Here is a 27,901-nt window from a genome sequence, read left to right as displayed (position 1 = left end):
GTTAAGCACCTTCCTTCTTTGTCATATTAACAAGGCAAGAAATCTCAACTCGCACTCATTTTTAATGCTCTTATTTATTTTAAAAGGTAGAAGGTTCATCAGGTTGATGTGAAGGAGTTCTCAACATGATGTTAACAAGTGTTTCACAAGCTCTAGAGCTATGAAACTATTCTGTTACACCACAAACTAATAGATTAAACTACTTCTGGTCAGTTAAATCAGAGCTACATATTTTAAGCAGCAATTGTGGGAATCGCAAGCATTCCACTGCTTTTGACTGAATAAATGCAGCTGATATAACAAGATGTTACTTTGTCCAAACTCTACAGGAAAGATATAGAAATGACTCATTTTGGGGAGGAAAAGCAGGTAAATCAAATGCATTAAAGGGAGGATAATGCTGTTTTTAAATACTTCTGTAGAATAGCTGGACGTATGTCTCTAAAAAGATTCATCCAGAAATAAACGACCTGCTTATTACTTGCCAACTCTGCAGAGCAGAGAGAGGCAGCTGGAGACCAGGACACTGACACCTAGTGGTTGCCATGTAAGATCTGACAGTTCTAAATACCGCTGGGGGTGAAAAGACTACCAAAAAATCCCAAAACAAACAAACCCCACTAAACTCCCCCCCAACAACACAACAAAACCCCGAAAACACAACCTCCAAAAAATCCACACTTGCCTGCTACATTCTTAGCAGAGAATTTGCTACTTTGTTCAAATGTCCTAACCCTGTTTGTTCAACATCATGCGCAACTGAAATTCTCTCAAGCAGAACAAAGGTGATCTTTCTGTGTGCAGCACCTGCATTCGTTCTTGTCAGCTGCATTGAGAGAAACGAGTTGACTGCTTATACAAAACTCTAAATATTAGAGTTTAAGAGTATTGTAAGCTTTTATACCCTCACAACTATGAAATTAAGTAGGATGCTGTCATGCAATACTTGAATGGTCTGATATGATTCAGATATAAGTTATAGAGCTTAATGCATTATTTTATCTAAAGATTCTTCCATCCATTCGGCTCTGATTACAGAAAATGTACTAATCATAGCTGTACTTAATCTTTCACAAATCTTCAGTAAACTTTTACAGTGGCTATGACAAGCTCATTCTGATGAGGTAGCATTTAAAAAGAGCCCTGTGTGAAGACATGTTTAATAATTTCTAATTAAAAAAACAACATGTTTTGTGGTTAATCATTTGAAGACGCAGCTGAGAAAGGAGACCGACCTTGGTACACTTTCTAATTGGTGGCTGGTGAAAGGAGGCAAAAAATTGACAACACAAATTTAGATTTGGTGAAAAGCAGTCCAATTCTACTAGCCTTGAGGTCAAGGATAGTGCATTAACTTAGTATTTTTCCCTTAAATAGAATTGAATGCCTTATACAGAGGCATGAATGGTAATCACAATCAGTAGAAAGTCTCCTCATTATTTCTCCAAAGCAAAAGCCAACTGGATAACTCTTTAGCTTATTTGCATTTCCTTTCTGTTGGACATGTCAGGAATTGCATTCACAACTATGCTGCATTTAGCTAGAATTCATGATATGTTCTAGGCTACAGATAAATCTAAGAGTACTGTTCCAGAGGATCATTATTTTAAATAAAGCACTTAATTGAAGACTAACTGAATTATGATAATCAAATTATAAAACCATCTTTGGTTGTCTATTTTAAAATGGTTAATAAAGAAAGCTGCAGTTGCAACACAGCACAGAGCAGAAGCCCTTCCGCAGCAATGCCACTGGTCTGTGTGCAAGCACTCCAAGAATAATAAGGAAGCTGAACTCACTGAGAGCAAACAAAAGGCTGGGTGTAATAAATCCATACATCCATGACTTAAACACACAGATTTTAAATTCTGACAAGTGAAAAAAGCCAAAGTGTGGTAGGGTTTGTTTTCTTACAGTTCTGTATCAGGACAGATCCATGGAATTAACTTTTATAAAAGTACAACATACAGCATAAGTTTTATTTAGGGATTTAATTTATATACCACAAATACTGCTTTTATTATAAGTACAATATGATACAGCTTTATTTATGTAACTGCTGGTGTTCATTTTGGATCATGAACTGAATGGCATGCTGTGCTGTCAAAACTTCAATAAAGTGGCCTCTAGTTGCACTTCTCCAAAGTATAAAATCATGCAAAATCTACATCCTATGATCCAACCAGTATAATAATTGAAGCCAGTAGCCTACGAACAGCCTAGACTATCTTCTGAGTTTGTTCTTGAGGCATCCCAAAGTGAGCCATGATTTTCTCTAGGCAAAAAAAGAAGAACTTCAGTTTTCTCTCCCAAATTTCATCACGACCACTGAAACCAGCAATGATGTGCAGAGTCAGTAGTCAACAAATCTTCATTACCTAATGAAGTTCAGAGTGCACATTTAGTCCATACAGACAAGTCGAGGGTTAGGAAGATTTACGTTTTCCTCCTGTGACTACTGGTCGTGCATATTCCACAAAGTCATCTATAAGCACTGGCCACGCTCCTAAAGAGAAGTTAGACAGTTCAGAAATTAATGTATTATCAGCAACAAGGTGGTGTAGTTTCTAAATACAAAAAAACCCAGAGGCTCCTTTTGACATTTCTGCTCTAGTCTAGTTTTAACAGACATGGCATGATAAACACGTGAAAAACCTACCCAACTAATAAAGAAAACATTTGAATCTCTTGTAGCAACAGTTCTTAGTGCACAAAAATATTTAAAGCACAAAAATCCACACCACAAAGTTTTCATTCCTTGAGAGCAAACCCATGCCTGTCCAATTAGAATCATTCATAACTTGGGAATTTTTTCCTCTATACAGTCATTCCAAAACAGGGTTTGCAGGAATAGTAATGATGTGTAAATTGCTTTTAGGTTAGTAAAAGCAATGGCATATAGACATTCTTGCAAGTAGAAACACAATGTATTTCTTTGCAGTTAGCAACACTTCGGCACAAAAAAAACCACCAAACCAACTTATTTTGTTTAACTGATGCTCTTGCAGCATAACAGGTTCCAACAGTACTCGCTATATCATGGTGTGAATCTTTACTTCTATTTACATAGTACAGCAAACCAGTTAACCCTCTTACCATTACTGCTTTTTATGACACTGTATTTGTAGCTACACCTTTGTGGGTAAACAAAGACAGAAAGTAGCAGCACGTTCTGTATGTTTTCAGCAATAATTTAATTCCTCTTTCCCAAAACTTTTAAAGATATTCAAGTACTACTTACCTTCTTCATCATAGTTGGACATATCATCAGCAATCATATTTCCAAAGTCTAACAAAAGATTCCAAGTGTCTTTTGGAATTGATCTTTTATGATGTTCCTAAAAAGGAAGAAGAAAATGGTACTGTTCAAGCCATTTTCAAATTTCACAGTATTTTATTTTTACATAGACAAACCCCAGACATTTCACAAAGTTCTGAGCTTTCAAAGCAAGCTACAAAACAAATTGCAACTAAAGAAGGCAAAGAAGTGCAAGAAATCTTTGCTAGTTGCTTTAGTTCTTCCATTCTGCATTTAGGGTAGGTGTTTCTAACTTGTTATGAAAAAGAATAAAACCTTTATAATTTTACCTAATGTCATTCATTCCAGTTTCTAAAACTGTATGCCCATCAGTTAGCATTCTGTCATTTTTAACTTGAGCTCTTTTTCCCCTTACACCTTTTTACTTACACTTAGCCAGTCTCCTTCAACTTACTGGCTATAGGTGCACTCCCAGACCACCTTATAGATCCCTCAGCATCTCTTCCTCTCCTTCATTACCTACACACTACCTGCATTTGCTTCACTTGTGCACAGTCTCAGTTTTCCCAGCCTGTCCTGGTCTTCATTGCCATCTCCCTTGTGTGATTTCAAATACATTCTTTCTGCATCACTCCACTCACAAGTACCTCTTTCAGCCCTGGTCAGAGCTCTCAAAAAACTTTCAGTCCTAGTCAGTGTTCTCTCAGCTGTTAAAGTTAGCACTCCCAAGAAGAGAAAGCATATGATGAAACACAACTGCTAAGCAGTTGTGAGCTGTGGGATCAAGTGAGACCATTCACATTTTCCTTGATCTGTTGGTATTGCTGTATTAACTGAGGATAGCAGGTGATTAATAGGAATTAAATTTAACACCTGGTTTTGGTTTGATGTAACAGAGTTGCCAATGCATTAAAAAACCCCAGCTTTCTCAGTGAAGGATTGGGGGTTTTGTGTTGTGGGGTGGGCTTGGTTAGTTGGGTTTTTTAAGCGGCAATACTTTAAAACATGTCTCTCTCCAAACTGCATTTCAAAAAATATGGGTCAAAACGAGGTTGATGTCCAAAGTCACAGCAAACACATCCTCTCACTGAAGCCAAAGATGATATATTGACTGCAAAAAAATATGACAAGCTAACATAACTTCTGGAAAAGTTTCATTAAAGCAAACAAAACACAAACAAAACACCCCACTCCAGAGTCCTGACTTACTCCTTTCCTAGGCTGAACTTGTAAAAGTCTAACCATTTCTTAAATATTTGTAACAAAGAAAGACACTTTGTACTAGATCACATGGATTATTGCTCAAAGCAGAGATTTGTAGAACTGTCTGTTGGAACAGACTTGGTCACATTTCCTAGGTGAGGAAAAAAATGTTAAGGCTTCAGTCACATCAACAGTTCTGAACGTGGATGCGTTAAAGTCTATTAATGCATGTGAAAAGTTTTCACAAGCTCATTTGGTGAAACTGGTATGTTATTCAGTGAGCAAAATAATTATATTGTCCAAAAGTTCAGAAGGAATTTCCAAAGATACTGCAGAAAGTATACAGCTTCTCTCTGATGCACTGGTGATTGTGGAACAAGCTGGAGAAATACTTCCTAAGACTGATAAACTACAGATAAAGAGATAAATCCAGAAAAAGTAAATAAAGTATGTGTTACTTAACATTATATAAGGTTTTTTTTTTCCCCCAGGTAGGTAGAAATCCAAATGTAGAAACATGAATGAATGAGTCAGGATTTAATAGGAATATTTTGAAATAGCTAAAGTTTAATTTATCCATCTTTAACTTCAGTGCCCACAGAATCGCACAGGTAAGAGGAAACTGTCAAGATCAGTTCACAACAGTTATCTGAAAAATGAGTCAAAATGATTACTCAGACAAGAGCTTTCACTTAAAAATAAAAGCCTCGCAGCTTAAGTCAGTCATAACAGAATTGACATTTACAAAAGACTGAGTTTACACATTAATAACACAAAAGGCAGAGTATGGTAAAATACGTGGTTGACAACAATCAGCTGTCTTGAGAATAAAGCTAACACAGGTTCAATCTACAATCTTGTCTTGCTTTCATACAGGAGTTTTCATAAGTAGAAGGATACAGAATCGGCAACCAGAACACTTGATTGCTTTGCTACATCTTTTTGCTTTCTTCTCAATTAGAAAATTATACAGAGAAGATTTAGTTTGACTTAAGACTATTTCGTATCAGTTTTCAAAAAGAAAAAAAAGTTCAAAGGAAGTAGTGAGACACTGTCTTGTGCTTTACTGTATGCACACAGCATACAAGCCAGGCTACTGTGGACTAGTACTCAAGAAGGAACATGGCAAGTACTTACCAACAGAAATTTATTCCAAAGACTTAGAAATTTAAATCTTCCTGACAAGACTAAATTCCAATAAGCAATTGCCATTTCTAGATCTGCAAGAGACAAAGCAACACAGAAATATTACAGCACACAGTAGGCAATAGAACTCTTAGAGTTAAACAACTAATGCTATGCCCGGTATATTCGGATACAAAATGAGTGACATTCGCCAGCTCTGGAGGTGTTCAAGAAAAGACTGGATGAGGCACTTAGTGCCATGGTCTAGTTGATTGAATAGGGCTGGGTGCTAGGTTGGACTGGATGATCTTGGAGGTCTCTTCCAACCTGGTTGATTCCATGATCTGAATATGAATAACATTTGTAACATCACTACAGAAATGATAATGAAGTGTTTTCTACTCTAACCCAAAAGACAGAAGACAAGCCATAACAGCATGAAGTGCATACTGAACATTGCAGTCCTACAGACTAAAAGTTTTGTCACCATTCACCAGTACTACCCTCCCATCTACAGAAGCAGAACAAAATAGTTATCAAATACTGTCTACAAAACACCTCTAATATACAAACCCAGCAATTATTGATAGAAACCCAAACATCTCAGTCTGCAGGTATCAACTGCTATATTTATCACATATTAGACACGAGTTTAAAAGGGAATTTAAGGACATGATTTTAAAAAAAAATTAAGTACAAGAAAAAGATTTGTCTGGGCTATAATAATTCTGAAATCATTCAGACCAACACCTACATCCTACACTAAGAACAGAAGTCCAAGAATGCAACCCTTATTATTCTGCCCCATGACCCGAGAGCTCAGTTTGTGTGTACCAACAGGAGGATGCAGCACTACAGTGCATTCAAGCAGAAAAGTAGGAGCAGTATTAGATGCAGCTTAGGGGCAGAAAAGATGTTTTCTTGAAGATTTGCTCTCATTCTCAGCAAGTACCTAATTACTTCTGTGCTTGGTCCCACAGATAATGGCACTAAATGTACATACACTGCTGTGCAACCACAAAATAAAGCACGGTATTCTTAAACAAAAAAATATTTGTTTGTTTCAGTGTAAAAGTAAGCATAAACAAAACTGGAAACTTGATGGAAGATGTTCTCATGGCAGATAAGATAGAAGCTGGACCTCCACCTACAAGATAGTGACAGGGTGTTAGAAACTGCATGTATTGCATCACAAACCAAAGAATGTTGTCACCTGTAAACATGACTCAAGTCTGAAAGAGATGTCCTGGATTTTAACATAACCAGATCCCTAGAGCCTGTGTCACAGAAGGCTGAAGTCCAAAGTGCAATAGTTAAGACAGAGAAGTGCAAGACACTTATGTCTAGGTGTTCAGAGACACTGCTGTCAGTCCTTGTTCCTGCTATGACCAGAATGATTTTCAGTACAAACTTGCTTTATGCCCTAATAAATTTCTTTCAGTCCTTCCTGTCTTTGCCATCATGCTCACTTTTCAAATAAAATGAGAGTGGTTAATAGCATTTATTTGTTGTTTCAATACACAGGTTAGTTGTTTATATATGTTATTTCTAATGAAAAACAAAAGAAATGAGAAGGGAGAAACTTGAGAGACCTTTAGGATTTCCAAGCTTCAAAGTGAAGTGACTGGCTTTGCTCCCATTCACTCAGGCTGCTTTGTGAAGACTCAACCTTTTCAAGCCAGTCTTGCAAATTTATCACCTAACAATGAGAAGCCAAATGCACTTTGAAGAAAAAAAACCAAAGCACTTCAACAACAGAGAAGGTTGTACACTTCCAATGGAAATTTTCCCTGGAAAAAAGAAAGAAGGTACAAGCAAGGAAACAAAGATGGTTAAAAGATGCCACAAAAAAGTTAAAGAGGAAAGAAGAGGTCATGCTTCCTTGGTTTACTTGGGTATGTGTCAAATAGAGTATTATGGTAAGGTGAGCTTGAGTATTACAAATTGTATTTAATTAAGACTAATTCCCATGCATTGCATTAAGTTAATACTTGAGAGATACAACACACGTGTGGGGAAATTAGTTCTCCTGCACAAAGATACAGGATTTGCTATAAGGTTCCACACAAAAGCATACCCTGCTGAGAACGCTGCACTGAAATGGCCAAAAACTCAGTCCATGTTGGAGCTGTTCTTCCATTGAGCAAATGGAAAGAAATCTTAATCTTGATTAAAATTAATGCAAGGGGAATGAAGGAAAAAAATCTTCCTTATCTGTGTCACAACAATCACACAAAGTCATGAACAGCAGAGAGGATTAGATGGGACTATCACTTTTGGTAGTGGTGTCATGTAATCTTGAAGTATTTGAGAAAAACAGGCTTTCAGGTGTGCTACACTCAAGGAAAATGTTTACACTTTTGTTTGAAGATAATTCCCTACCATGGTTGAAAAAAAAAAAAACCAAACCAAACTTAGCACTGCAAGGCAGGAGGGTAGAAAAAAAAAATCTGCTTTAAAGACCTTGTTGCACAGTTCCCATTCTACATCAGTATGCTGACAGTAGTACCAGTGAAAAGGAATGGAGTTGCTGCATCTGCTCCTATCAGTGCAGTACTTAATTTTTATTAAGTCCTTATACCGTGGGAGTTTTGCATCCCCATAGCAAGAGGCATAGCAAATTCCATGTAAACACGAGGACTTTTTTTTTTCCCCTGTGAGGGTAACAGAACACTGGAACAGGCTGCCCAGAGGGGTTGTAGAGTCGCCTTCTCTGGAGATAATCAAGACTCGCCTGAACGCAATCCAGTGTGATCTGCTATAGGTGATCCTGCTCTGGCAGGGGGTTGGACTAGATGATAGTCCCTTTCAAGGCCTTTCAAGGTCCCTTCCAGCCCCTGACATTCTGAAAAGATATTTTTGCAAAGCATGGATTTTTAAGGCAGTCTTAGGAATATCTGTTTCAATGCTGCATATATGTGAAGTCCTCATTACAAATGAAAAAAAATAAACTATCAATATAAAAATAGGGCGTTTGTAATAAAAAATATGCTTCACACATAAAACTTGCCTTATGAGTCTATCAACAAAGCAAAAGACAGATGGATGAGTCTCTGGAAGCTAAAGTCTAAACAAGGACCAGTTTAATAAACACCAAACTGAAAACATTTTCATATCCAGAGGATATACAAAAACTGCTGAAGAATTAATGTTTAAAGAGCATCATAAAAATATCACATCATATACACCATGTGTTATACAGCATCTCTTGACCCTAAATTATTTTCAGTGTCAAAATTTAGCCAGTGTTTTATGTCAAGCAGCCCCTTCAGTATAATAGCTTCACAGTCCAAAGTTTCTACATGCACTGAACCAAAACTTCAGTATCTAGGTATTCAACGTTCTGGGTATCTAGTCTAGTTCTGCCTACATACAGCATCCTAAAAGGCTTTCTGTGGCAAAACCTAAACAACTGAGTGAACCAAAAGTGACACCAAATGCCACTATAAAATTATTAAAACTAGAATTAGTAAGAACATTTAATACACATACATACAATACCCAAGAGAAAATAAGCTCAAGAAGGGCAAAAAGGTTAGTACAAAAAGAGTCTTAATTTTGCTAAATAATGTTTATTATAGCAAACATGTTTTAGTGTACCTTAAAAGTTCTTTACACTTTTGATTTAAGCACCCAGCTTTTCCAAAATCAGGAGCATTTTGTCTGCAGAGTGATCTCTTCTGAAATATTAAGTCCTTATTCTAAATTTATCTTTAAAAGAATGTCAGTCTCTTCTACTTTGAAAAGAAAACTTGAAGTGATAACAAATTAGCACAATTAATGCAGAAGGAGAAATATATTATCAGACAGCCTATGTCTACTTCACAGATTTGATCAAATGTTTATCTTGCTAACAATGACAAAAAAAAATCACTGATAGATTCTTGCATGTATAATAACAAATCAAATTAGTGCCCTCATCCCTTTGCTATGATTTTGGTCAAGGTCAATGAAGTCATTGCACACAAGTAATCAAGGACGTGAGGGGAAAAAAAAGATAAATCAAGAGATAGCAAGAGATTGGCTAGAGAGTAGGATTTATAAGGAGCAAGAAACGAAGTTCATTTAGATCATCTGTGGCAAACCAGCACTCTGGGGTTTGGGGTGGTATTACATTGGCTTCCTAATTACATTTTAACATGTTTAAGATATTTATAAGAGTACCTTAATGTTAGACACTGTTGCTCTCAATACCCCTAGTTAGCATATTAACTAGTGTTAATAATGTACATTATGATGTTAGAGTCTATCTGAATAAGGGCATGGAGTCAGTCATCAGCAAGTTTGCAGATGACACCAAGCTGGGGGCAGATGTGACTGGGTTGGAGGGCAGAAGGGCTCTGCAGTGGGACCTTGACCGCCTGGACAGATGGGCAGAGTCCAATGGGATGGGATTCAATAGCTCCAAGTGCAGGGTGCTGCACTTTGGCCACAACAACCCCATGCAGAGATACAGGCTGGGGTTGGAGTGGCTGGAGAGCAGCCAGACAGAGAGGGATCTGGGGGTGCTGATTGATACCCGCCTGAACATGAGCCAGCAGTGTGCCCAGGTGGCCAAGAGAGCCAGTGGCATCCTGGCCTGCATCAGGAATGGTGTGGTCAGCAGGAGCAGGGAGGTCATTCTGCCCCTGTACTCTGCACTGGTTAGACCACACCTTGAGTACTGTGTTCAGTTCTGGGCCTCCCAGTTTAGGAGGGACATTGAGATGCTTGAGCGTGTCCAGAGAAGGGCGACGAGGCTGGTGAGAGGCCTTGAGCACAGCCCTACGAGGAGAGGCTGAGGGAGCTGGGATTGGTTAGCCTGGAGAAGAGGAGGCTCAGAGGAGACCTTATTGCTGTCTACAACTACCTGAGGGGTGGTTGTGGCCAGGAGGAGGTTCCTCTCTTCTCTCAGGTGGCCAGCACCAGAACGAGAGGACACAGCCTCAGGCTACGCCAGGGGAGATTTAGGCTGGAGGTGAGGAGAAAGTTCTTCACTGAGAGAGTCATTGGACACTGGAATGGGCTGCCTGGGGAGGTGGTGGAGTCGCCATCCCTGGGGCTGTTCAAGGCAAGATTGGACGTGGCACTGGTGCCATGGTCTAGCCTTGAGCTCTGTGGTAAAGGGTTGGACTTGATGATCTGTGAGGTCTCTTCCAACCTTGGTGATACTGTGATACTGTTATTTCTATGAGAGACTTTGGGCAGCTTCTTTTGTTGGTGCCCAATGAGTTTTATTCAAAGTGCTCTCTGAAACTCCATGGGCAGCATTTTTATTTTATTATTTCTGGGGGGAAGAGGTATGATGCAGCCACCTTAACCAGTCCATCTACAAACACAAACCAATAAATTAGTAAAGAATGTAACAAAGCTTGCAGGAGGAAGAACTTACTTTCATTGGAACAGTTAATGAGGATAACAAACAAACAAACAAGTAACGTTTCCGAAATGAAAAGCCAGAAGTTCCTTGTTTGAGGGTTTCTCTTCCCAGTGCTTTAAACAAAACTTAGCTATGGAAACAAACGAGTAACCAAACTCTGTCATTCCAAATAGGGCATTAAAAACCAAGCAACCAAACATCCATCCCCCACAGAAAAAAGAAACCACCACCAAACCAAACCTGAACAAACAACCCCACAACAACTTGGACAGTGTAAGACAGAAATCTATTTTATCATTCCACTGCCTTGTAAAAAAATATATGTAGCCTCTATAAGACTGAACTTTAGATGTTTTCCTTATCTATCTAGTCCTGTCTTTACCTAGTCTATCCTAACAACTGGACTATCACACTGCCTGACCAAAAGACATCAAATGAATGTTAGTGAGATTCACTGGGGTACTTGATTCCTTATATCCTCTTCAAAAGTCTTCTTTGGTCTCCAAATTACTAAGAACATGAACACAAGCATCAGTTTCATCCCTAATATTTTTTTTCTTCTACAATGAAATAAAATCCACAAGAAAATAAGAAAGTACCATTGCCATTATGATTCAGCCTAAAAACCCTACACCAATTTTCTACAAGTTCAGAGCAAAATAACCATTATCTGCAATTAGAAGCTTCCTCAAAGATGAAGGAGAAGAGAGAAAAAACAAACAAACAACCCTTATCTCTTTTTTGTTTATGACACAGATACTGAAAGTGGCTAGACTCAGGATCCAGCTAAGCTGGTTTCATCCCTGCAAAGCTGTAAGCAAAGAGCTTTCCAGAGGAAGTACAATGCACAGTGTAAGTTTGGTGCCTGTCGTGGACAGGGAATAGTGAAGCACAGCAGGTGGACTTCAGGAGAGCTCTGCAGCAATCAGGCAGGGTCTGACCATGCTTATTAATTCTATCTCAGCATCTGCCACACTGAAGCAGGCTGATTCCATGCAGAGCCTTTCATGCTTTTTATCTTGAGTATCAACAGCACAAACAAACATAAGCTAGGCTTAGAAGATATCTATCCAAACATCAGCTTGAGTGTAGCCTAATGAACCTGACTGTAGCCAGTTTCAAAATCCTTTCATCTCTGCAAATCTCTCCACATACAATTTAGATAAACTATGGCAGATGACTTTAAGTTCACTGGATATATGTTTCCCAAATCAGAGCCTAACACGAGTAAAAGAATCAACAAGGCATTACTGAAATTGGCAGCCACGCCACACTTCTGCTGCTACTAGTGACCTTTTTTGATCAGAGCAGCCTCTTTTGCACTAAGCTTCTCTTAAATTGCTGGCATTTCCAGAAAGATAATCAAACAAACAAAATCAAGGACCATACATACAGATCAAGGACATTAGAACACTTACAATACAGCACTCACAGTCCTCTTCCAAAGTAAACATGAAATTAACTTATTGACCTCTTTCAACATCTTCCATCCACTCACTCTTACAAGCACTCTGCAAACACAAATTCAACTCTTCACTGAAAATTCAGGAAATTTGGGTAACTAGTTAAGAGGGGGAAAGGAGGGGAAAGGGGTGAGGAGAAAAAAGAAGAGATATCCTTCCCTAACATCTAAGTGTCTCTTCAGAGAATCTTGAGATACTTCTATGGCAAAAGCCAAAGTTGATGTTGCTTCAATTAAAAAGAGCACATTATACTCATCTGCTCATAGAAGATGATACCTCCTTGAAGTCCACATACCGGATGCAAAGATAGTCATTCCTCTGGTCTTGAGGTAATATTTGATTCAAGTCTGAATGCCCTCCTCATGTACCATCTCTTGCTTGATCCCAGGAAGCTGGCAGAGAGAAGGAAGCACAACCTTTTGAGCCAGCAAGCAGGCGAAGGGACCACAAAGGAGTGATGAAGGACCAAATCTGCTTTGTTTCCATGTTGGAAGTTGAAGACCATGAAAGAATGCATTAAGTTCCTCTATGGTGCAGAAAAACTGTAGTAAACTCCCAGGCATGAGGAATCTCCTGAACATGTCTTTTTGGGACTTAAAAGGGAGACTCGTTAAGAGACTCACACTAAGCATCAGTTAAAAAACAAAAAAGAAAAAGAAAGATGCAGCTAAGGTCTTGTCCTGAGATTGAACAGTGTCTAGAAGCCTGAACTGCTCTGTATACAGCATGACAAAGGATCTGTCTATAATCCTACCCTTCAGTAAGCTTATCAACCAGAGGTAGGATCCAAATTCTCATTCATACTACAGTAAAAAGCTAAAACTTGGGAGCAGGTGGTGAGATAAACCTCTCCAAATCTGCACCATGCAAAACTTAAAGATTTATTGTTCTAAATGTAGTAGTGAGAACACAAGAAAGCAGATTAAACAGAGAGAATCACACTTATCCACAGTGAATCTTTAGAAAAGTCTCCTGATAAACCTGACCTTAAATTGCACCTTTTATGTCAAAATATATACACAGCACTCAGACAGCATTTCATAGATCTAAATATTTTGCCTGCCAGGTGAAATATGCAGCCAATGAGATGGCACTGCTATCTTTTTTCCTGAATTCTGTCCATCACTTAGTCCATCACTGTCCATCACTTAGTCTTAATTATTTTAAGCATCCATCTTTTTCTTAGACAACAATAAAATCTATTAAAGGTATTTAAACACTTAATAGTTGAGTCTTGTGCAACATTAATCAAATCATATTTTGCTTAAAGAAAGTCATGGTAGACCTTACACAATATGCTTTTGTTTCCTCCTGCATCTCACTACTTAACATGAGCTGTCACCTGGGAGGACTGATACTACTTTTATGTCTTCAAACAGCATTTGTCCACACTGAAGCAAACCACCTGATAACATTAAATCAATAAAAGTAGAAACACTCAAGAAAGAGGAGGCTATAGAGACAGAAGCCTTGCAGGTACAAAAAGAAATAAAAATTCCCTAGTATCACCACATGAACTGTAGAAAAAAAGTGACTCCTATAAAAGGCAGCCCTATTTCTAGGAAAGAGCATTGTTGTACTGAACTCTGTGCCTATTTTGAGGAATCAGAATAAATATAACTTAATTTATTGGAGAGGATAGGATTCTTCCCATCTAATTATATAAAGGCAGAACTTCTTGCATTGAGTTTGAAGGGAAAAGCAGAATGAAAAGAAAAAGCAACATAAGACAAGCTGCTCTAAAAATAACGCAAGGTTGTACATACACACACCTCCCTAGACCACTTTCCTGGAGCAAAATCCACTGCATCATAAAGGCACGTGTGGGGCATCAACAAAATTCCTCTGTCACAAAGAAACAACCCCAACCCCTCCCAAAAAAATTCACCAAAACAAAAAAACACCCAACTCTAAGAAGGGCTTCTGTGCCCTGCCAGTGCTACTCTTACGAACAGCAGATGGTGTAGTAAAAGACACAGTGTCCTGCTGACATGTCTGCAAAGAGAAATGTCTGAGGTACACAGAGAGGTTTTTTCAAGATATGGTCCAGGTAAAAAAAATACTTCAGGAAAAAACTCTTAGAGATTCTGCCTGAGGGCACTGATGCCCAAGGCAAAGTTAGACACAGTGAAATTAATCTCAATATGCTGAAGCAACCTCAAACTGTTGCCTACCATCTTTCAGGCTTCACAGAGATCAAAGAAGATTCTAGAAGAACCTCAGTAGTTCTCTGCCACATTTGAAGTAACTTGGCCAAGGGGGTCACTCCTGTATCTAACACTGGCCACTCCCATTGATACAGCTAAGAAAAATGTATTAAATCTGTATCTTATACAAGGCCTGAAAAAAGCACAGCATGTAAGAGGACAGGATTAGAATTGAAAATTACTGGGATGAATTTGAAAGCCTCTTGGAAGTCAACAAGAAATATTTCATGAAAGAGAAATGCAAAGTTGTACAGCTAATGGGAATAACTGACAACAGAATGCAAGAGCAGAATCAACTGGGTGCACTACAATTCTGCAGCAGCCCAACAGTATAACAGATCACAAACTGCAGACAGTGTGACAAAGGTAAGCAAACTTAGTAATGGGATGTAAAACAAGGAACAGAATATCCGAAGCACAGATTTGGGTACTACAAGACAAGAGAAAGTTACATCAGTTGGATTGCAAAGGAAAAGAGAGATGAAAGATAGCATTTATCAGGTTAATCAATTTTACTCAGTCTAGAGACTAAGGGAACATTCATACATAGTTGCCAAATATGTTAAAGGCTGTTACTAAGACTAAGGAAACATATTCTGCATATTTACTCCCAAGGGGTTAAGTATGAAGCTGAATAAGTCAGGCACAGAGATTTAAGTTACATGCTAGAAAAATTAAAAAATGGAAATCTAACAATAGGTTTGAGCAAATATGCACACAGACATATGAGACCTGCCACTGGAAATTTGGTATTACATATACCTGCTTTATCTCAATGTCAGTAAAGCATCTGACACTGTCTCCCACAGCACCCTCACAGCTAAATTGAGGTAGCATGGCCTGCATGATGGGGTAGTGAGGTGGATTGTGAGCTGGTTGAAGGGAAGAAGTCAAGAGAGTTGTGGTCAATGAGACAGAGAGTAGTTGGAGGCCTGGATCTAGTGGAGTCCCTCAGGGGTCAGTACTGTGACCAGTTCGATTCAATATATTCATCAATGACCTAGATGAGGGCAAAGAATGCACTGTTCTGGGCCCCTCAGTTCAAGAAGAGAGAACTGCTTGAGACAGTTCAGCACAAAGCCACAAAGATGATTAAGGGAGTGGAACATCTTCCTTATGAATAAAGACTGAGGGAGATGGGGCTCTTTAGCTTGGAGAGGAGGAGACCAAGGGGTGACCTCATCAATGTTTATAAATATGTAAAGGTGAGTGCCTAGAGAATGGAGTCAGGCTCTGCTTGGTGATGCCCAATGAGAAGACAAGGGGCAATGGGTGGAAGCTGAGGCATAGGAATTTCTATGTAAAAGTGAGGAAAAAAAATTCTTCACTGTCAGGGTGACAGAACATTGGAACAGGCTGCCCAGAGAGGTTGTGGTTTCTTCCTCTCTGGAAATATTTGAGACCACACTGGATTGCATTCAGGCAGATCTGCTGTAGGTGATCCTGCTCTGGCAGGGGGATTGAACTAGATGATTTTTCTAGGATTTTCCAACCCCTAATATTCTTAATTATATGATGTGTGAAACCTGTGCCTCCCAAACCTTTTCAGCCAGAGGATGACTGCCAATCAGATCTAAAAATCTTGTTCATAACTAGTGAAACTGACAACACAAGTCAGTCCATACTGCTGACATACCACTGAACAGTTGGTTAGAAAAGCATCTGTGAGGAAATGGTTTTGCACACCTCAAGTATTGTGCTCAGTTTTGGGCACTTGTTACAAGAGGGACGTCGAGGGGTTGGAGCAAGTGCAGAGGAGGGCAACAAAAGGCTTAGAGAATAAATCTTATGAGTGACTGAAGGAGTTGAGGCTATTTGAAGAAGGCTGAGGGGAGACCTCATCACTGTCTATAGCTACCTGAAAGGACATTACAGAGAGGCTGGTGCTGGTCTCTTCTTACAGGTAAATAGTGACAGAAGAGGGAATGGCCTGGGTAGGTGTAGACTAGATATTAGGAAACCATTTCTTCCCAGAGAGAGTGGTCAGGCATTGGAATGGGCTGCCCAGGGAGGTGGTTGAGTGACTAACCCAGGATGTGTTGAAAAGTTGTTTGGATGTGTTGCTTAGGGGTATGGTTTAGGGTGAACCTTGTAGAGTAGAGTTATAAGTTGGACTTGGTGATCCTGAGGGTCTTTTCCAACCTAAATGACTCCATGATTCTATTCCATGATTCAGTCCAGTAAAAGGAAATATACTGCATACCTGTTTCTCTGTCTTTTAAAGACCACCTGGCATATTAAAAAGGAACTCATGACTCAACTGTATTTCCCTATGTTCTTCAAGGGAGATAGGACCAAAAGAGGGAATAGTTGTTTCTTATCACTCCATAAAACAGCAGAAACACTTAAAACAAAAGTAATCTGAAACACATTAAAATACCAAACAACTCATAACCAAAGCATCAATGCTTGGAAACTTTAGAAGTATTTAGTAATTCCTTATAGTTTCAATATGTTAGGATAATAAACACAAAAGCCCAATTACACAAATGAGTATTCTTTGCCCATCACAGACATTTTTCTGGTGAGCTCTCTTCTCGAGAGTTAATTCTGTTAAAAAAAGCAAGCTGTGCTAGCACTTAGCCTGAAGGATCCAACAGAAGATTTTAATTATGTCTTCTTTTAGAAAAAGAAGTTTTTGTTAACAGTCTGCTAAGAATTCACCATTTGCCAATGGCACTGTCAAATTGCAAGAGAAAAATTTTACACAATGAGAATAATCAGCCACTGGAATCATCTCTGCAGAGAAGAGGATCGTTGGGTTTCCCAGCACTAGATGCTTAATGTTCAGCGGGACAGGGTGCTGGGCCATCTTGTCTAGACTGTGCTTTTGCCAAGAAAGGTTAGACCAGATGATCCTTGATGTCCATTCCAACACATGATTCAGTGAAATGTCCTTAGCTTTCAACTAGGTGCATTCATAGGTCATGCTTTTATCTGAGAAACGACACTCTTTTAGCCAACAGATCTCTCCCCTAAACATTGAGTGCAACTACCACCAGATTCAGTGAGACCCAAGCTCCGAGTGTAACAAGAGGAAACACTGGATACTTCACATCCCAGAAGAAACACTGGGTACTTCACACCCCAGAAGTCACACTAGAGCATTTTATAGCTAAAAGAAAGAACTTCTTTGATGATTTTCATTCCATTAACTAAAAGTGTCCACTTTCATCACTACTTGAGAGAAAATTACTGACCACTTGACTTCAAGCCATAAATGCAAATGTAATGGAATGAGTAAGCAATGGGAGCAGGTCACCAGAAACATTAAGGAAAGCAGGTAGGGCAGTAGCTTAGCAGCATTCTATACTTAGGTAGCACTGTGTGCCATCTAACATGCACATGGGAAAGAAGAGGTCAATACCTTAAGATGACCAAAGCTAGGCAGAGATTTATACCAGCTCATTTGGTAACAAATGTCAATATATATTCTGCTTAACTATCTGAATTGAATTCATAGCAGCTTTCTGAGCCAATGCTCCAAACGTAGTAGGAGAGACTTTGGGCATTGATGAGAATAATTCCTGCATCTCCTTGGCAATGAGGCAGCGTTGTTGGGACACAGCTATCAAATACCTCTACATTAGCAGCAGAAAGGGAGAGAAAACTGACAGTTTCTCGTTCTAGGAGAAAAGACATGGTATACACAATGAAGAGATGCAAAATAGGGGGGAAAAAAGCCCTTAAGCCTAATTGCTTCAGCTAAATACAAAATTCTCAGCCTATGCATACACTCCTGTGAGATAACTGACTGAATTATTTACCTTGCTGAGTACCTCCTCTTTCCCCATCCCCTTCTTTTTCCTGAAAGAGCACAAATGAAACCCCCAACGATCACAGCAGGAAGTGATACATTGTAAATGCCAACTTGTAAACTTTTTCCCCCCTCCACTTCTGTGGTCCAATCAATAGAATGACATTATCTGAACAGATTCCCATTCCCATCCTGGAGTGTCAGTTTTTGTTTGGACAAGCTATCACTGATCTCACATCACTCAAAATTGTCACATTAGCCAATATTCTTGCTGAGTACTCTTTCTACTCAATCTGTAGCAATACCAGTTCACATGAGACAAATATTGTGTATATCCACTGAAATATACACTTGCTTATAATTATTTACTATCTAGAATTATCTCAGCAAAACAAGGAAAAGCATGATGAAAAAGTCACCAAAATACTGCCATATATGAACTAAGCACTACTTGGAACTAAGAAACACCATTACCAGAATTAATGCAACTCCTGAAAACTGAAATCAGCAACAGTTACAGTCAACACTTCGCATGACTTAATCTTAACTCTAACTTTTACACTTACTTTTTCCCACCAATACCTCAACTCCCACTGTAAAAAGGCACACAGATGTTTTATTTCCAAAGAAGTGGTACTCTTACACAACAGAAAAGACAGACTGACAAATGAAAGGGCCTCCATACCAAACAAAAGTAATGGAAAACAGCAAGTTTCCTTTTTCCTCTTCATGACAAATAAACAGTACATTCAGTTCCATACTCTGGGTTGAGTTACTTTCCCTCCTCTTCTCTTCATACAGGCTTAGGTGAAACACTTTTGAGACTTATTTCCCAAGTACATAAGTTTCATGTTGGAGCTGATCCAACTAAACCAGGAAGCTATTTGTAACATCTTTAGGTAGCTCACAAATTCCAACTTCAGCTGTAACTGACTTACCTTTTCCACAATCTGAAGGGATTATACTTTTTAAATGATGAGAGGCAAGAAAATAAAGAACTACTAGGAAAACTGAATTCCTACCAGCACTACAAGAGAATCACTACAAGACTATTTAATCAGAGAGAATCACTACAAGACCTGTGAAAAGGTGACACACTGAAAAATTAAATTGCTGCAAAAAAAAGTGGCAATTGGCTAAAAGTTGTCCACAATAAAAAAAAGATGACACTGGAAGAGGTACTATTCAAAGTAATTCCCATGACCAAATGTGGAATTGATGTTCTAGTTGAGAGAGAAAACAGTATGGTTGAGAAGATGGCACAGCACTATCCTACACACAAAACAGTTTATTCCAGCAATACAAGGCATGGACTGTGACAAATCTCAGACTTGATAAAAAGCAGCAATGCAATATTTTGAGATGTAGATATATTTCTATTCACTAGCTTTGAACCAAGTCTATAATACTATTTTTCTAAACTTTATATTAATATCATGAACTAAACAAAAAAATTCTTGTAAGAACAACTTCCACTCAGAATTTTCTCCCTCTTTAAGCCAATATGGACAGCTTGTTTCAGCTGAAACAAGGAGCCAACTAGATCAAGTCTCCCAAAAAACCCCAAAACACCAACAGCATTCTGATAGGTCTCTAAAGAATGCAGGAGCTTCTTTTGACAAGAGGAAAGATAATGTCAGTACCAGCAGAAAATAAAACCAAACCAAAACCCCAAACCATCAAATTGTTGGCACCAAGGGGACATTAAGGAAAAAGATTAATTGAAAAAATATGGGAAAGAGGAGAAGTAACTAAAAGAAGTCAATAATTTACTACACATTCAAACAGAAAACTGTATTATTGGAAGTATTATTGACTTCACTGCCTGTAGATTGTTGTCTTTTTTTCTCCTACTTACCTAGACCTTTTTGTCCAGGGTTTTTTGCAAAGTTAAAAGTAAACTGATAAAAATCTTTAAACTTTATTGGATCCTTTAGCTCTTGTTCCAGTCTTGGCACCAGTGCTTTTAGTTTTTCTGTCGTGTCGCACCTGTTCGAAAGAGGTTATGTAATTTGTAAATATGTACAACTTCTTTCTTACATTTAAAAATTTAAGGATGGTTTCAGACCAAAATAAAACAGTAGTTAAGACAAAAAATTAGTATCTTTCTGGACAGCATTCTTAAAATTACTTAGTAAGGAAACACAAATGTTTGTATTTTAAAGTGGAACATTATATATATGCATCCATTAAGTACACAACCCAAACCAGATTCTGTTACTTAACTTCTTTTCTCAGTTTCTCCATGAGCTTATGATCTGAAACAACAGTTATTATTTTGTTCTTAAAGAACATAAACCTCACTGAAATCTGCTATCCTTTCCCATTTTATAGCTGTTCTAACACAAGAGCACGTGTCTTGACTCTTACTTATTCCCTGCTCTAAGTGAAGAGCTACATACTATATTTACAGTTAAATATTAACAGCAGAGGATTTTCCAACAAAATGAACTATGATTTGCAGTTATCCTTTCCCAACCATGGAATCCTCATCAATAAAAACTAGGTTTAAAAAAAACCTTTGAACAGCTGGCAAACAATTTAAAAGCCTGGTGCAAGTAAGTTAAGACAGAACCAAGTTACTGAGATTAAGAGAAATGCATCCCTTAACACAAGGCCAGAGCATTTTCAGTGAAAGCACATGAGATGACAAGATGCAATTTTGAGAGAAAAAAAAAAAAGAGTTTCCCTTACACCAAAGAATCAAATGAATATTTGTGGTTTATAGGGTATAAATATTTTGAATTGTACTTAAGAGACTCAAAGAGAAGGAAATAGGTTTCAAAGAAGCAGCTATCATAACCAGCATCTTGTATTCAGAAGTTCTCGGTAGCTAAACGTTTGCATTTACTCTGGAGATTTAAGGACAAGGATGGATAACTAGCAAAATCCATATGACACAGATGCAGTTTTCACTGTCTTGCATGGCACAGATAAAAGTAAGTGTCTTTCTAGCCTCCAGTGGTACCTAACAGAGAAAAGATAAAGAATTCTTCCAAGTCTTCAACTAAGACCTTTAGTTTCATGGAGACTTGATAACAACAGGGACAAATATGATACCTTCCCATATATATCTTGAAGGTGTCATATGAACTAAGCTTCAGGGAAATTCGTTTCATTCAAATCCTTACCTATGTTCAATGCCAAAAATCAGACTCTGCACCTCCAGTACGTAACAAAATTATTCCAAATTCTCAATAAACACTATGCCAGTAGCAAGCAGGCACGCTCAGATTATGCTCCCAAGAGCACAGCGTGTTTTGAGCAGAAAGAGATAAAAATCACAGAACTCTGTGGAACTGCAGACATGGTCACGAGGACACAGGAGCAATGTGGCAGTGAAGTTACAAAACAAAATCCAAGCCAGAAGCCACAAGTGGTTTAGCAAAACCTATTTTATCAGTTATATCAAATAATGCTGGCAGCTTTAATATAGCAGCATTGAGCATTTGATTGCTGTCCAAGAGTAGAAAAATCATAATTATTCTTACAGCCTCTACCTAAAGGGACAAAATATAGCAGGGCACTTTAGATGATAGCAAAAGTTATTATTTCATCAGTTTCTGAATACTCTTACCTAAAACCAAAAGCTTAGAAGTCAGTAACTGATGAGGCCAATGAAAAGTGACTCACAACTACACTACTAGGACCCCTGCACAAGAAAACACTCCCAGTTGTAGGAAGGTTGATGAAAATACGCACTACTAATCAACTGTAATTCTCTATTTATGCAAAGCAATCTGTTAAAAAAAACCCCACGCAACCATTTTTGACATCTCTAGCTATTAGAAGTCTCTTCAAAGGAAAAATTATACAAAAAGTATTTTTTATGTTGATAAGCACTTGACTTTATTGGTAAACAGAGGCAAGATGGTCTATTATCCAGAACAGAAACCACTTTTTGTCAGCTGTGTCACAGTCAAGATTATATAATCTTTTCTACTCTCATGTTTATTTCAATTTCTTACAGATATTCTGTATCTCTATACACAAATATTTAGATACAAGGCAGTAAAAGAACAATATATTTTGTAAAACTGGTCAAAAAGGTTCCATTTAGTGTGATAAAGAGAACAAACTAAAGGTTCTTTCCAGCTTTCCTATTTCTTTTCTGCTTAATCATGCGTGTGTTTGCATGAAAAGATCAGCATATCTGGGTTTTTTTTTTTGCCACACACATAGAAATTATTTTGCTTGACTTTTATTGTGGTCATTGTTAAGACCTTGCAGTAGAGCATCGGTTTAAGGAAGACTGGACAGAACAGGCATTTGGCATCACAGTATCACACAGTATCATCAGGGTTGGAAGAGACCTCACAGATAGATCATCAAGTTCAACCCTTTACCACAGAGCTCAAGGCTAGACCATGACACCAAGTGCCACGTCCATCTGATGATCTTGGCAACAGTCTTTTGAAGCTTCACACTTAATTCAATTAAAGATGTTTTGAACGTAAACTGAGCTCAGGCCTTACATTTTTAACTATGCAGAAATGGATACTTACCCCAATTCTGTCATGCCATCAACAAATTCCTTTTTACTAAATTCACACTGAGTAGCTGCCCTAAACTTCCATGCTACAACCAGAACACTGATACTGGCTGGGTCCAGACTTAAGTCATCACAAAACTGTTGAATCCCATCAATTCCAATTTTATTTTCATCTTGTGGGTCTGCAGTTCAAAACACAAAGAGGAGAATTTTAATTTTATATATAAAAAATCATATATATATACATTTATATATATAAATGAGACTACACCCATTAAACAAAGAATTACACCCATGGTATAATTCAGGGACCTTTGAGCAGGAGTAACAAGTACACAGGTCTACTCTATGCCAGATCCAGTGCTAACACTAGAAAAATGCATTTATTCTATTTTTGGGGAGTAGTAGTGTTGAAATTAGTGGGAAAATTATGATTGTTTTCACAAGGAGTGTTTCATCTTTATAATCTTTTGTGCCATCCAAGTAACTAGGAACCACAAGGAAACTGTTGCTTTGACAGTGTTGCTGGTGAAACAGGTAAGAGAGCTTTAAAAAAATATATAGTACAGAAAATGAAAGACTTAGGTCACATTTCAAATACAGCACAACATATGCAGTATTCTCACAGGCCCTGCAGGACAAAAGAGTTTCTTGGTTGCTGTTGCAAAGCCAATGAGTCTGGTTTAATCTACATATGAAAAAGAAGGAAAGATGTTTAGTCAAATCTTTTGTTTCAATCTTGTGCAGCCTTGTACTTAAGTGTTAAGGTACTAGAACTGCAAAGGTTTGGGGCTAACACAGCAAACAATAAACATGACTAGATTTTCTTTTGCTAAAGCCAAGCAGTGCAGTTGGCCACTGGCAGAAAACGATGAATAATAACATTTGTGATTAAAAAAAAAAAAGAAAGGAGATATTCTTAGCAGCATTTACAAATTTCCATACATTTTTGACCCAGCAGCCTCCAAGGCTGACATGTATGGAACAAGCAAAAGATTTAGACATCTATATATACATGTATGTGTGTTATATATATATTTATATACTGAAACACACACATATAAATATTTTAAAAGTGGTTCACTAGTGGTTGAGTATTTTTCCCCCCTACAAAGGAAATGCTTTAATACTGCTGCTTCTTTGTCCCTACAGAACTCATTATCACATAATAAAATATTGAAAAATGTCTATACTTAAAATAGAACACATCAGGTAAAAAGCAACCCAAAAAAGGTGGAAACAATATCATAAGAACAGCATTAAGTGTATACAAAGCAAGAAATGTGCTGCAATTAGAAAAGTGTATACAATCATAGCTGAGTAATTGAAAAGCTCATTTTTTAAAACTTGAGATGAATGGATCTCAGTGGGGTCTGGTAACAATTCTGGCCTGCTCTGCTCTAACATGGAATGAACAATGCACTCATTCAGGTCAGATAGCACATTTCAGAGAGCACTATTACCTGGATCATGTACATTCTTACATTACTACCTTTAACTTTTTTTCCCCTGTTCATTTAAACAATGCTGTCAAACAAATGTAAATGGAAGAGAAACAGCTCTGCTTTTCATTCAGTTCCCTACGGTTTTACCTCCAAGCCTCTCTGAAGAAGCACATCACTTTTGCTGTCTTAGGTCAGCACAAAGAGTGAAATTATGATGGAGTTTCTATGATTTGAGTTTTCTTATTTGACTGTTTTGCCAGATTCCTAGCTGTAATGTTATCTTGTTTTTTTAGGAGAAGTACTATAATCTCTGGACAAATTAACTCCCCCTAATATTAAGAATAATATATACTATTTTGCCACACAAGGTACATTGTACATATATTTAAGAGCAGCCATGGGCAATAAATTGAGTAAGTTGCACGATAAGCTTTACTCTGCTTTCCACCACATGCAGCTGACATGACTTTCTCGTGACAGACCTAACTTTCTACTATGAATTTACTTTAAACTCTACAGGAATATCTACAGAATTTGTGTCTTAAACATTAAGCACATTTAAAACCTTTTTCATTCTTATCCCACTACCATAAATAGAGAGTGAAAAACAAAAGCTACCAAATCCTTCCTTAGAAGTCCTTAAGAATAGCAAAGGGAAAAGCAGAAAATACCACCCCAAACAAAATAATTAGAAAAAATGATCCCAAAGCCCATTAAAAAGAAAAGCCTTACCTTTGTATCGATTATACAATTGCTCCAATTTCTTCCTGTCTACTGAACTTTTCATGGATTCTTTGTAGTACAAGTCTGGATTCTGGAAGTAGTTGTCTGTTGCCACTTCTAGTTTCCATTCATTCTGCATTAAGCAGTATATAGCAGTCCTTTCACCAGCCTGGGTAAATGCCATAAACTGACGAACCTTGTCCTTCTGAGACGATTTAAGCTTATGCTTTGGGATGCAAAAGAAGCAGGAAAGCAAATGAAGCAAATCCAGGAGTTTGTTTCAGCATTCTACTACTAATGCCTATCTTTAAAAGGTTTTCCTTTTCTTCTTGATGACAACTTTCACTTCAGAATTACAGGAAGATAAACCCTTGTTCTTCTGCAGTTAAAAAGACAGCATTTTCTCCCCAGAACTGAAATGACAGCATCTATAATTTATAGCAGCACATATTCTGCCAGTCTTATATCTATTTTTGCTTTATTGCCCACATATGTACAAGTTTTTCTCTTCTATAACAGCATTAAACACAACCTTCATCATGTAACAATATAGTGACCTTCCAAAAACATGCCTACCCTTCATAAACCAAATAAAGACACAATTCAGTTTCTCAGACAAGAACTGTTCTACAGTTTCCTAATATTTTCCAAGCAACAATGAACAATGCAAAGTGCAATCATTTTAAGTAATCAGCTGAAAACCAGCAAAAGTATCTCTCACATGTTGAGAGTAGAAACCATTGTCAATAGAAGACACAAGACAAAAAGAGAAAGGTAAAGCAGACATATCAGAGATTTACTGACTGTTATGAGACTATATAAAATTGCAGCAGGTATCATCTAAAACTTCATCTCTGAAAAAAAATTTGTACTATTAATACATTAAATGAGAAACTATCATTTTAGTGGTATATGAGAAGCAGTAAGACATTCCTATTACTGGCAGCTAATTGCAGGAGTGATATTGACACAACATGTCTAAACCTCTGGAAAATCCAAGAGGTGGGAACAAGGATCCAAGAGGTGGGAACAAGGATCTTATAGGCAGCAAACTTATATACTTACATAGCTCAACATTAAGCTAGAAGGAGGAGATTCCTTAAATCAAACTCTGTTTCTATATTCTGATCATTTCCAAGTTTGCTAAACCACACTGAAGACATGGTCTGGGCCAACAATTAAGATATGTGCCTCAGTTCCTTACTACTGCTTTACATCATCAGGTGTAACAGAAAATTTACTAGTCTCTTAAATATTAAGGAGAAAAAAACTGAATCCTGATTCAGTGAGCAGTAAGAAGTAAACGTGGGACCATCTCTCGGTTTACTTGTTATCTCTTGTACACATATGGATGGTGACATCTTGACTACCAGAAGGTCATAAGACAAGAAACACATCATGTAAACAAGATAAGGACTTTGGTCTTTCCTACAAGATTTTTCAACTTCATACGAGAAAAACACATGCAAAGTTGCTTTCTATAGAAGAAGAAATGTGTAAAGTGGGAAAAGAGACGCAAAAATAACCACAATATATTTTTAAAGGAAGTACCGAATTAATCCTGAGGTTACAAGCTCTGTGTAACCTCCTCTTGTGCCCAGCGCCCCACTTTTTATTACAGTCTAACTATGAGAACCTCCCTTCATCAAGATTTTCCTCAGTTACATAAGCGTCTTTTGAGCCACAAACTTCAACAATAAACACGTCAAAAGAGTGATCCATGACAACTACTCCAAAGTAAAACCCATGTCCTCTTCTAAGTCTACTTAGTGCCAGGCATTGAAAGATATTTTTTTAAGTCCAAAATGAAAGATCGGGTTGAGGAAATCGGAGATAAGAAACACATTCGACTATCCAATCTACTACTCTTGCCACGTAGTATAGTTTTTATGGTCCACGTAAGTTGAATGCTCTGCGCGGCACAGCGCGGTACCTACGCGCTTAATACAAGGGCAGAGGGGAAGGTCTGGAAGCCGTGTTTCTACCATGGATTCTCAGCAGCATAACCCAAGCCCGCTTCAAGACCTCAAGCCACGTTTTAGGAGCCCTCTCAAAACGCTGACTACACCGTAGAGCGAACCCCAGAGAAGCGCTGAAGTCGACACTACGCAGGCTGCGGCGGAGGCAGCCTGCGGAAGCTTCCCGGGACAGCTCCGACCCGTCGTAGAGCGGCGACGTTGCCGGAGCCAACCCTACTGCCTCCTTCCTCCCCTACGCCCTGCCCAGGTATAGGGATTTGTACCGCACCTTCCCCGTCTCCTCCGGCACCCGCCACTGCACCTGCCGCGTCCCGGGGCGGGGGGCAAAAGGGGGCGGCCAGCAGAGGAGCCGCACTCAGTGCCGGAAGGCGGGAGCGAAGCACACTGGGCGCCGCCGAACTGCCCCACCAACCCGAAGCCCAAAAAAGGGAAAGGTACGCGCCGTGCCAGCGGCCGGCGCTCGAAATACCCGCGGCGACGCCGCCCGGCCCCCTCCCCCCCACCCCCAATGACCTTCCCCGCTCCTAGCCCCGGCGGAGGGTGCAATGAGACGGCAGCTCCGCTGGGTGTGTGTCCTCTCCTCCACGACTCCCGCTCCCTCTCGACCCTGGTCCATGCAGAACCCCCAGCTGCCGCCGTGCCGCTCGGGCAGCAGAACGGGACGTGCTACTGAAGGAGGAGTGGGGAGCTGCGCGGTATGAACGAGCTCGGTTCGCTGCTCCGAGTCTTCAGGGGTCTCCCTTCTCCCCAGTTTCTCTGCCTACCTCCCCTCCCCCCCGACCCCGACAACCTACCATTTTATCACCGGCGCTTCGACCAACTTCACCGCCCAGCGCCGCCTCCCGCGCAGGCGCGCACCGGCCCGCCCTCGCCGCCTATCGCCGACCGC

General features: G+C 38.9%; 1 protein-coding gene across 3 annotated transcripts; it reads right to left on the bottom strand.

Annotated features, from left to right (window-relative positions):
• Positions 1-55: 55 nt before the first annotated feature.
• Positions 56-27,898, bottom strand: DCUN1D2 (defective in cullin neddylation 1 domain containing 2). Of its 3 annotated transcripts, none has more exons than XM_064143693.1 (7): positions 27,807-27,898; positions 25,043-25,259; positions 22,879-23,047; positions 20,232-20,362; positions 5,600-5,682; positions 3,242-3,338; positions 56-2,506 (listed from the first exon to the last, which is right to left on the bottom strand). In XM_064143693.1, the coding sequence occupies exons 1-7, from the start codon at positions 27,807-27,809 to the stop codon at positions 2,427-2,429; spliced, it is 780 nt and encodes a 259-aa protein (XP_063999763.1). In that variant the 5' UTR covers positions 27,810-27,898; the 3' UTR covers positions 56-2,426. The 3 variants fall into 3 exon arrangements, with proteins under 3 accessions (XP_063999763.1, XP_063999764.1, XP_063999762.1); XM_064143694.1 differs by lacking the exon at positions 27,807-27,898 and adding an exon at positions 27,281-27,782; XM_064143692.1 differs by lacking the exon at positions 27,807-27,898 and adding an exon at positions 26,099-26,501.
• Between the last annotated feature and the right edge of the window lie 3 nt (positions 27,899-27,901).

Source organism: Pogoniulus pusillus, chromosome 5, assembly GCF_015220805.1.
Source record: "Pogoniulus pusillus isolate bPogPus1 chromosome 5, bPogPus1.pri, whole genome shotgun sequence".
In the NCBI taxonomy this organism is placed as follows: Eukaryota; Metazoa; Chordata; class Aves; order Piciformes; family Lybiidae; genus Pogoniulus; species Pogoniulus pusillus.
This window is presented reverse-complemented; position numbering and strand designations above follow the sequence as displayed.

What these genes read in the sequence shown, in the direction of transcription:
- DCUN1D2 (XM_064143692.1), bottom strand. An exon ending in ATTGTATAATCGATACAAAG is followed by an intron (nt 23,048 to 25,042) that starts GTAAGGCTTTTC and finishes TTTGAACTGCAG; the next exon opens with ACCCACAAGATGAAAATAAA. An exon ending in TTTGGAATAAATTTCTGTTG is followed by an intron (nt 3,339 to 5,599) that starts GTAAGTACTTGC and finishes CTTCCTTTTTAG; the next exon opens with GAACATCATAAAAGATCAAT.